This window comes from Bos indicus, chromosome 19 (assembly GCF_029378745.1).
Source record: "Bos indicus isolate NIAB-ARS_2022 breed Sahiwal x Tharparkar chromosome 19, NIAB-ARS_B.indTharparkar_mat_pri_1.0, whole genome shotgun sequence".
Lineage (NCBI taxonomy): Eukaryota > Metazoa > Chordata > Mammalia > Artiodactyla > Bovidae > Bos > Bos indicus.
The window spans coordinates 57139572-57150361 of NC_091778.1; the positions used below are offsets into that span (position 1 = coordinate 57139572).

The 10790-nt window shown below is 59.7% G+C and overlaps 1 protein-coding gene across 4 annotated transcripts in view; it reads right to left on the reverse strand.

The window, feature by feature from the left end:
• The window catches only part of ITGB4 (integrin subunit beta 4), a 32293-nt gene extending 22397 nt beyond the window's left edge, over window positions 1-9896 (reverse strand). For 2 of the 4 annotated variants that reach the window (XM_070774061.1, XM_070774060.1), the window contains exons 1-12: window positions 9662-9895; window positions 6035-6123; window positions 4973-5055; window positions 4659-4760; window positions 4313-4517; window positions 3245-3341; window positions 2886-3057; window positions 1677-1940; window positions 1313-1402; window positions 911-1033; window positions 287-451; window positions 61-137 (exon numbers count right to left, since the gene is read on the reverse strand). In XM_070774061.1, the coding sequence (XP_070630162.1) occupies window positions 61-137; window positions 287-451; window positions 911-1033; window positions 1313-1402; window positions 1677-1940; window positions 2886-3057; window positions 3245-3341; window positions 4313-4517; window positions 4659-4760; window positions 4973-5055; window positions 6035-6113 (1457 nt within the window). In that variant the 5' untranslated portion in view covers window positions 6114-6123; window positions 9662-9895. Of the gene's footprint in view, window positions 1-60; window positions 138-286; window positions 452-910; window positions 1034-1312; window positions 1403-1676; window positions 1941-2885; window positions 3058-3244; window positions 3342-4312; window positions 4518-4658; window positions 4761-4972; window positions 5056-6034; window positions 6124-9661 lie in introns of all 4 variants that reach the window. The other 2 variants (XM_070774059.1, XM_070774062.1) reach the window with 2 other exon arrangements.
• Window positions 9897-10790: the final 894 nt, after the last annotated feature.

The window sequence follows — 10790 nt, forward strand, 5'->3', positions numbered from 1 at the left end:
GGCCCCTTCACTGGGAGCTGCTGGCATCCGGGGTGCTGGCTTCACCCCCACCACACTTACCAGCCCTCGTGGCACACACAGTGTCCGCACATGAAGTCCCCGTGGAAGTTGCAGCGAGATGACCGCTCCTCTTTTTGCTGGAATGAAATCATGGTGGGGTGGGTGGGGCAGAGGGGGAGATGCTTGCCGCCACACCCAAAAGGGAGCTCTGCTTTGTTACTCGGGTCCTCGGGCGGTCAGCTCAGCCTCTCCCTGCCCGCACACCCTTGGCGGGGCTGTGTCATACCAGCTCACAGGAGCACACGTCACAGATGACGCCCACATCCATCCGGAGGCCGTTGGAGAAGGATGGCTTCAGATGGATGGTGCCCTTCTGGTCTGCCTCCAGAAGCTGACACACATGAGCCCCGTCCAGGTCCTCGATGGCCCGGAGCTGCACTTGGTATGTGCCCTGCAGGGACCCCGTCTTTAGTCGAGGCAGGCCTGGCTGGACCAGCCGGGATGGCAGTTCTACCTGAAAGTTCTTGGCCCTAAAGCTTCAGGAATGTGTCTGGCCCCTGGCTCCCAGCTCCCTGCCTGTCCTTCCTCAGGGCTCCCAACTCGCTCCTCCAGGCAGAGTCAGGACAACAAGAGCCCAACAGTAAGCAGGGCTGCCTTTGGCCCGCTCGTTCAGCTGGGCAACCTGGGCTCCATGCTGACTGATCTCCGCTTTACAGCTGAGCACCAGCCAAGGGCAGTGCAGAGCTCAGCCAAGGGCGGTTCAGAGCTCAGCCAAGAGGCTGCTCCAGGGGGCTTCAAACCCAGGTCTGTCTGACTCGGGAGGCCATGCTCTGGATCTGTTTGGGTAGATCCCACCCCGCAGGGCGCTGTCCCCGTCCTCCCCTGTCTCGGGGCCCCCACGGAGGCATACCACTTCCCCTCGCCGGATGAAAAAGGACCCCGTGTCCGTCTTCTGGAACATCCTAGAGGTGACCTCTGTCCGCAGGCCTCGAGGACTGTCCAGGGCCCGGATGTCCAGATTGGAGCGGATGCGCTAAAAGGGGGCAGGTTATTGATGACTTGGGAGGTGGGCCCAGACCCCCCCACCATGGCCTGGCTGCCTGAGCTGCAGTCTTATCTGCATGGAGGCCTGGGTGCTGGGGGGTCATGGGAGCAGAGCCTGCAGGAGCCTGGGACCAGGCCCGGGGGGCTCCTCAGAGACCACAGGAGACCCTTCTGCTCTTCCATCCTGTTTCCCAATCCTCTGTCATTCAGCCATCTCTCCCACCCACCCCCGCCGCCCTCGGACCCTGGAGCCCGCACTGGCCCTCACGTTGAAGGCTTCCTGCAGCAGATCCACAATGTTGGACGAGTCCTCCTGCAGCACCCCCAGTGAAGAGACGGGGAAATACGACGACAGCCTCTGTGGGGGAGAAAGTCGGGCCCGGGGCTCAGCCTCTGATGAGCGTCATCACTCTGGATCGAGACAGGAGCTCTGGGGCTCACCCACTTTGCGGGTGGGGGACGCTCTCAGCTCCCGCCTGCTGGGGAGTGGGGTTGGAGGATGGGCACATGACCACCTCTTCCCACCAGGGCCCATCTGAAGTTTTCGGAAGGAAAGAAAGGAGGGTGGGGGTGGGTGTGTCTGAGAAGCTCCATGGGTCCCTCCCCCGGCCCAGGGAGGCCCAGCCCCTCACCTCATAGTAGCTATAGGAGTAGTTGGTGACGGCGAAGATGGGGATGATGTTGTGTTGGCCGAGCAGGCGCACCAGAGTGGGCACCGACGGGTAGTCCTGCATCTTGTACTGGGTGTAGGTGCCCGTGGGGTCCAGGTGGCACTCCTCGTCGTTACGCCTCATGATGCCGGCCAGCACGTTGGCCCCGTCGGCCTCGTAGTGGAAGGCTGACTCGGTGGAGAACACCAGCAAGTGGGTGCTGTCAGGGCGCCAGCCAATGTCACTCTGGGGAGAGCAAGAAGGGGGTGCCTGTGGAGCAGGCGGCCTGCTGACGGCAACGTCACAGCGCCGCACACCGCCACGGTGAAGGCGCGCCCCAACGCTGCGCTCAGCAAGGACTCAGGATTCACAGCCTCCGTCAGCAACGCTCATGACAAACAGCGCTGGGAGGATGACCGGGGTTGGAAGGGGACACAGAAACCAGCCATGGGGAGCGGGAAACGGACGCAGGGACTGTGCCCACAGCGGGCACCATGCAAGATGGGAGCCAGTTTCAGCCAGCTGTCCCCTCAAGGCCTCAATCACTCTGCGAGCATCTCTCGACTGCATAGAAAAACGGACACCACACAACATTCAACAAAAGACTTAAAACAGGGACAGCAGCGCGTGGCCACTTGTTTGAGAAATACATAGGGTGGTTTTGGAAACCGTGTGTATAAAAGCAATAGGCGGGGGGAAAAAAGGGCAGAACTATAACATGCACTGATTTCGACTACATAAGGGAATGATGCACGCTGGCGGGGTAGCAAGCAGCTGGCTGTCTCTGTGGTGGTGGTGGAATTATGGGCAATTTCTGTTCTTTGTTTTCCAAATTGTCTATAACATCAGTGCATTATTTTTTAAATGAAAAAATTGATGCACACGTAAAAAGTGCCCTCCTCTAGCACAGCTGGAGGTGGGTATTAGCAGGGAGCTTGGGCTCGGGGCACTTAAGATTCCAGAACGCCGAGGCTCAGGTCCGCCTTGGTGACCAAGACAAAACCAGGGTAAGACTGCTCAGGCCCCAACACCTCTAAACTTGGATTGGAATTGAGGGTCCCCCAGAGGGTCTGAGCTTGTCTGAGGGTATGGGGGCCCCAGCCTGGCACCAGAGCAGGCCAGTGGGCAGCTCTTGACCTTGTAGAGAAACACAGCCCTGGTCTAGGCCGGAAGGAGCCTCCCAACACTCACGGTGCACACGGCCGTCTGCAGGATGGCATCAAAACCTCCTTCCGGGGCATCCAGGTTGCCTGAGATGCGCTCCCCCTTCAGCTTATTCCGGAACTCCTCCACGTCTTCCGTCAGGCTGATGACATTCTTGAAGGAGAAGGGGGGGTCGCTGTTGGGCCAGGGTTCCTTCAGCCTGGGAAGGTGGGAAGGGGAGTGTCAGGGAGAGAGAAAGTCAGGGAAGAAGACCCCCATGCCCTGCACCCACTGTCCTTGCGGACCACCCCCTTGGCTCAGTGCAACCCCAAGATTTTCAAAGTGCCTGGGTGGAGAGGAGGCAGGCCACCTGGCCAGGACCACTGTCCACTCGGTCGATCACTCACTTCTCAGGCCTCATGTCTGTCTGAGGGACGCTGACTTTGTCCACGAACTTGCCAAATCCTATTGTGTAGTCACTGGTGAGCTGCCTCAGGACCTGAGCTGGGCATCAGTAGGAAAGACAGGGGACAGCTGAGGGTGGGACGAACGGAGAGAGTAGCAGGGAAGCAGACGCACTGCCACGTGTAAAAGAGAAGCCGGAGGGGATTCTCCATGTGGCTCAGGGACCTCAACCCCGGGCGGCTCTGTGACAGCCTCGACGGGTGGGATGGGTGGGAGGTGGAGGGGGCTTCAAGAGGGAGGGGGTCATATGTACACCCATGGCTGATTCATGTTGGTGTATGGCGGAAACCAATGCAATATTGTAAAGCAATATCCTTCTATTAAAAATAAATAAACTTTTTAAAAACAAAAAGAAGGGGCAGCTGAGTCCCAAGAACCCCACATCTACATAGGTGTTGGGGGCTAGTTTGGGAAGGAGGAAGAGGAAGAATAACTTAATAACTTAACATCAATGCTCTGCATGTTTGGCATCAGTTCGTGCACACAGCAGCCCTGTCATTATTTACAGATGAAGGGAATGGGACTCAGGGGACCTGGAGTCATGCATGCAGCCAGTTGGAGGGGGTGGGTGGGGAGCTGGACCAGCCATCTGTTAAGCTCGGACTTAACAGCCTCATAGCAGCTGGGACCCTCCTTGTCAAGATCAGAAGAGGGCATTTCCTGGCGGTCCAATGGCTAGGACTCTGGGTTTCCACTGCAGGGGCAAGGGTTTGACCCCTGGTCAGGGTATTAAGATCCCACAAGCCACATGACACGGTGCAGCAAAAAAAACCAAAAAGGACCAGAGGGGGTCTGGGGCCCACCCAGTGGGGCCCTCCATCTGTACTGCTGAATGGTTATTGGGGGTCTGGCCAGGACTCTCCTCTGAGAATGGTGAGAAGGAGTTCTTGGGGTGCTCAGAAGTCCTGTCCTTCCTTGAGGAGTAGGTATAGCTAGCCTGAGCCCTGGCCTCCTGAGCAGCTGGGAGCGGGGGGCACCCTCTCCATGCCCCGCAGTCTTCCGCTCCATACCCAGATCCTGCCCCATCTTCTTGAGGTTGTCCAGATCATCAGACATGGAGTTGGAGAAGTCCATGAGGATATACAGGTCCATGGGGCTCTCCAGGGGCTCGAACACCTGCAGCTCGAAGTGCCGCTCCTCGCCCGGCCGCAGCCGCACCCGCAGCGCCTGGGGGGACACCTGGCTGCGGCGCAGCGTGGTGTCGATCTGCCTTTCCTGCGCCCAAGGGAGGGGGACAGCTGGCTGGAGGGTCTCTCCAGATCTAATGGAGACCACTCAGCTCAGCCAGGGGACCCCATAGCACCCCATAAGCAGCCAACCTTGAGTTTGCCTCCCCCGACCCCTGACCCCAGGCACCTCCGTGATCTCGAAGCTGCTCTCCATGACCACCACGCTCTCCAGCCGGCAGCCGGCAGCCAGCAGCTCGGCCTGGGTGTTACAGCGCCGTTCCTTGAACACCTGGCCAGAAGGAGACGGGGTCAGGGGGCAGTGCCGGTCCCCGCTGCTGTCCTAACCCCAGATTTACGCCCCTCGATTTTCCTGAACCCTTGCCCGTTCTCCCACGCCCACCTGGCCCGAGGCTGGGCCGAGGGTGTGGCAAGTGTGATTTGGCCAGAGCCCAGGGGTGGGCGCGCAGGCTGGGGAGGCGGCCGGGCTGGGCAGCAACACACCTCGTCCGTGCAGTAGGCGCAGTCCTTGTCCACACGGATGCACTCGGTACAGCTCTTCACCTGGGCCTTCTTGCAGCGGTTCGCTGCGGAGCAGAGCGGGGTGGGCCCACTGAGATGGGTCTCACCCAGGGCCAAGCCCTTCCCTTAAGCATCCTCATTTGAAAGAGGTAGGGACTCTCTCCCAAGATACAGAAGGAGAAACAGAGGCCAATGGCTATGTGGTTAGCAACCTGCAGAGCCAGGTCTCAAACTGGGACTTTCCACCCAAGTCTGGAGGGAAGGAGGGTTGGGGCTGAGAAGGAGGCGCTGGCCCATTTGCTGGCGGGGACACCCTAAGCAGCCCCACTGCCTGCTCCTCTGGGATTGTGTTTCGTTGATCAGTGTCCCTACTGCCCAGCCTATGCTCTGCACATGGTGAGTTTTTAATAAATAAAGGAGGTGAAACTTCAGTTTCCCCAGAGGTTGGGATACCCTCTGGTTTTGCTCAGTTAAAATCACAGTGAGGACCCGCTCGCGCTGGTGGGCGGGGCCCCTGGACTCAGGAAAAGGAGCGCTGTTAATGTTCAGCAGTGTCTCGGGCGAGGGCAGGGAAGCCCTGACTCGCAGCATTTACCGATCTCCAAAGTATAAACGTTCCCACCACGGACTGCTTTGAGCTGCCAGCCATGGCGTCCACGGACAGGCACTATTCTATCAGTAGGAGCCCTTTGCAGACTGCACACACTCAGAGAGCCGGTGATGATCACCTCCCTCTCCTTCAAATTCCCATAAGACCTTTCAACTCCGCTGTCCAGGCCTCAGCACACCCTGCAAGCGCCTGCCTTCTCTGAGTGGATATCTTTTCCCTCCTTTAGACCAAGTCTCGTTGCGCTTCCCTTGGGCCACGCAGCTCAGGATCATGGCTCCGCAGCCCTTGAAGTGGGTGATGGCTGTTTGTTGAGTGGCTGAGTGAGGGTCTGGGCAAGACAGAGAGCCTCCCCCCACACCCTGCTACCTTAAGGGCAGTGTCTTGAAAGTTGAGGCCCCGCCAAGAAGGGTGCTGCAGGGGTGTGTCCGACTCACCCATGTGCCCGGGGAAGCTGACGCTCAGCAGCGCTGCCAGCAGCAGCCTGGTCCACGGGCTGGGATGTGGCCCTGCCATCCTCCTCTTCCTGTAAAACACCCACAATTGACACACAATGCCTGACAACCCTGGTCCACGTGTCAGCTCAGTGGGTCCTCGTCAGAGCTCCACTGTTCCCACTGCACAGATGTACAGACTGAGGCTCTGAGAACTTTAGTGACGTTCTGAGGCCACTTGGCCTACAAGTGGTAGGGCCCAGGACCCCTGATCCCTCTTTTCCTCTGCCCCCTTCCTTGGCATCCCTAGAGCGGCCAGATGCCCTGTAGGCCTACGCCCTGCCAGGGAGGTCCCCACCCTCTCACCACTGAGGACTCTAGGCTCTGAGCTTGTCCCATTTGCTAGGCCTTTTGTACTGGGCTCCCCGGAGGGCAGACCAGGGATTTTTCCACCCTTGCCTTTCAGACCCCACTGGGTTGCGTCAGGCTTGGCAGGGACAGGGCCACCCTAGAGGGTCCTGGCCCGCTTACTTGCCCTTCGGTGATGGGATACAGCCCAGGAGGAGGGGGCCCTCCGCAGTATTTGGGGCCTGGGGAAGGGAGGACATGATTTGCTACTCAGCTAAGTTCTGTAATGGCTGCTTGGCCCATCAGAGGGCGTCCCCTCACCTGTGCCTGCCCGAGTTGAGTGGGGGGATCCTGAGCAGGTCACCCTTTCGAAAGTTAGCCTGGAGGGGGATTAAAAACCCCTGCAGCCCACTCATACACACACACACTGCCAGCCACCCCAGGACACCCCATCTGCCTTTGCTTCACTGTTTTTTTTTAAACGATTTATTTATTCATTGTTTTTGGCTGTGCTAGGTCTTCCTTGCTCCATGGGCTTCTCCTTAGTTGCGGTGCTCAGGGTTCTCCCTGCGGTGGGTTCTCTGCTTAGGGGTCCCGGGCTCTAAGGCACAGGCTCAATAGTGTGGCACACAGGCTCAGTTCCTCCTCGGCGTGTGGGATCTTCCCAGATCAGGGATCAAACCTGTGTCTCCTGCATTGGCAGTCAGATTCTTTTACCACTGATCCAGGGAAGGCCCCTTTGGTTCAACTATTAAACTATCTCAAGTCATTCGTGACCTTCTCAGTGACATCCCTGAGAACATTTCAAGATGGACAGCCTGCTGAAGAGAGGGGCTGGCCAGAGGCACCTGGCCTGGCAGAGCTGAGGGCAAGACTGACTGCCCCGGCCACTTTCTCCAGAGCCAGTCACCCAGCAGCCCAAGACTAGGCCATGCCTACTGGCCCTCATCCTTGGCTTGTGGGGCAGGCACACCCCAGGCTCTGGGGAGACCCGAGGGGCTGCAGGAGGGCATGCCTCCATCTCTCCGAGGCGGCCACCAGGAGCTCGAACACATCTGCAGGCGGTCAGCTGGGGAGGAGCCCGCCTCTAAGAAGGGCCTGGGGTAAGGGTGCCCCAAGCCAGCTGAGGAGGGCTGCTTCTTGGGGGGAAATGGTTTTCCTGCGGCCTTGGGGCACAGGCACCACACCCACAGGCTACACAATACTGGCTGCTTCCCCGGGCCTCCCTGGGGCACCATTACACATGCAGGTACAGGCACTTCCCAGCCGGGCTCTTACTCACTCTCCTGTGCCCACAGGCTGGGCACACAATGGGCAAGTGCCCAGCATGTCACGTACATAATTGCCATTTACTCTGCATAGGAACCAGTGGGGGAATGACTGCCTGATCCCCTTTGTCCAGATGAGATGGGGCAGTGCAGCAGCAGCCCCCCTGCCCCATTTAACCTTCACATTATATTCAGAGACTAAAACAGCAGCAATGCACACAGAGTGTTGTGTTTGACTCAACTTGTGTTTTTAAAAGTTTTTTTTTTTTCTCTTTTAAGGCTGAATCTTGCAGCATGAGAAATTTTAGTTCCCCAAGCAGGAAATTAACCTGTGCCCCCTGCATTGGGAACACGGAGTCTTAACCACTGGGCCACCAGGGAACTGCCTAAAAAGCTTTTTTGTTTTTGGCCACACCAAGTGACTTGTGGGACCTTGGTTCCCTGACCAGGGATTGAACCCAAGCCCGGACAGTGAGAGCACCGATTCCTATCCACTGGATCACCACTGCATGCATGCTCAGGCACGTCTGACTCTTTGCTACCCCACAGACTGCAGCCCGCCAGGCCCCGCTGTCTATGGGAGTTTTCCAGGCAAGAATACTGGAGTGGGTTGCTATCTTCTCTTCCAGGGGATCTTCCTGACCCAGGGATCGAACCCGTGTCTCCTGCATTGGCAGGCGGACTCTTTACCACTTTGCCACCTGGGAAGCCCTGGACCACCAAGGGACTCCCTAAAAAGTTTTCAAAGTAGTCATTGGTGGGTGAAAAAATAAGATCTCACATAAGAGTTAGGACTGTGGGCTTCCTGGGAGACGTGACTGTGGCAGCATGGGCAGAGCCCTTGGGACACAAACTCTCCAGGCTACTCTGGGTCCCACCAGGCGCGGGGCCTTTTTATGTAGCAGCCGGACCCGGAAGTGAGTGCTTGCCACCCACTGTTATCACATAGCGGCACACCCAGTCTGGCAGGCTTGGGACATACATACTCTTGGACACATGCTATGGCCCACATAACATGGGCTCAGTGTTCTCCTGATACCTACCCCATGGGAGCCCCCGCTTGGCACGTCCGCACCCACCCTCCCCGGCTCTCTTCCCTCCTGCTTCCCTGTCCTCTGGCCCCTCTGCTGCTCTATCACCCGCAGATTCAAGGCCAAGGAGACAGACAGATACCCCTTCCCCACTGTCCCTCCTGCTCTCCTTTACCCGCTCAGCCCCCCGGGACAGAGACCCGCAGCCTTCACTTCCAGCTGTGGTCCGAGGCAACCACAACCCAGTCCAGCCTTGGGCTCAGGGTGTGGCCAGGCCACTGGGGAGAAGGAGCCCAGGAGGAGCCATCTAGAGGCCCCCACCTACAACGAGACAGGGCCACCCGGGGCTGAGGGGGTGGGGACGGCGGGGCTGGCCCTAGAGGAGGTCACAGTGGTGGGCCGTGAGGTCAGGAGGGCTTCCTGGAGGAAGGGTGTCCTGAGCTGACTTTGGGAGCAAGGCAGGCGTGTGCCCAACCAGGAGGAGAGGAGAGTCAGGGAGTCCCCAGACCCCAGATGGACGGTGGCACCACCCAGCTAAATCGGAGGGCTTCTGCCTCTAGGTGGCTGCTTCTTTTTGAACCCGAGAAGTGTCCAGCCCAGTAGGCCACCCGCCGGGACCCTGCCCACCACTTCTCCCAAGTGCCCACCCGACGCCCAGACCTCTCTCCCTGCTGCCCTCCTCCACCCAGAGGTCTGACAACCAAGCGCCTTCTCCAGCTCTGCCTGTTCCCTTTCCCCCGGGGGTCCCCTGGACACACCGGGGCAGGCTGGGCACCTGCCCTGGGCGGCCGGCCTTTAGGAAAGGAAGAGCTGGGAAAACAAAAGCCGCCGGTCCACCAATCAGCTCCCCGTGGGGCTGCCAGCGGCTGGGGTGCGCATTCCCTTTCCGCTTCTCCCCTCGGAGATCTCCTACAGCGCGCCCAGCCTCGGCGGCTCGGGGCCCTGGAGGGGCGGGCGGAGTGCGGGGGGATGGCTGGACCTACCTTGGGGCTGACTCGCGCCCTCCCCGCGCTGGGCTCCGCTCGGCGGCTCCAGATGCGGCGCGCGGGCGAGCCGGGACGGTGCGGAGGGCGGGCTGCAGGGAGGGCGGGCGGCGGCGGGGAGGGGACCGCTTTATGGGGAGGGAGGCAGGTAGGAAGGAGGCGCTGGTGAATCAGGCCGGCCGCATTCCTGCGCGCGGCGCGCACCTGTCGGGGCAGGAGCCGGGCGCTGCCGCCTCTGGGCCCGCCCCCCGGAAAGGGCTGCGGCTCTCGCAGCGCCCTGCCCTGCTCCCCGACCCAGGGCGGCGGGGCCGGGGAGGAGCCACCCGCCTCTCTCCGGTCCAGCCCCGGGAGCGGAGCCTCCTTGCCCCTCCGGGCTTCAGGATCGAGGGCCGGGTTGCCCCCAGCTGGAGGCGGTCCCTCCTAGCCCCCTTCTGGGACCGCCGTCCCTCTCCTCCAGACCCTGGGCCGGGAGCCATCGCCCCTGCCCTGGGGAGCCACCAGGAGCCCCAGACACACAACCCGACAATCAACGCTGCGCACCCCCTCTCTGTGTGCCGGCACCTAGGACTAGCCCTGGGCTGCCCCAGGCCAGGTCTGCCTTCCCAGCATCTTCTTAGCCTCCCCAACTCCCCAGCGCACTCACCCCGTGTGCACAGAGGGAGCTCTGGGCAAGAACTGGTTCTCTGAGTGTCTGCAGACAAGCTAATTAAACCTCCTTAAAGCAAGAGTAATGCCCCTCAAGAGGCAGCACCCACCTGAGGTGGAGAGACACTCGAATGGTTACAGCTGTTCTTGACAAGCTGCTTCACAAATCTGAACTCCCCCCGCCCCCTCCCCATCCTCTCTCAAGTGCTGCTGGTTAAGTGATTAAACTCTCTGGTGTTGTTCCAAGACCTCAACTTGGTCTTTTTCTCTGGCCCCACCTTGCATAAATGCCCCCTCCCTCCCCCAACCAAGCAGCTTCAAGCCAGCATCTTTTGCAAACAGTGACTGGGGCTCTTTTACACCAGGCTGGTCCCTTTACTTGGGGTCTTCCCACCCTCACCCAGCCTGGTTTATCCTCCTTATCCTTGAGGGCCTTATGCTGATGTCACATGCTCCAAGGAGCCTCCTTGACCTCCCTGAACCC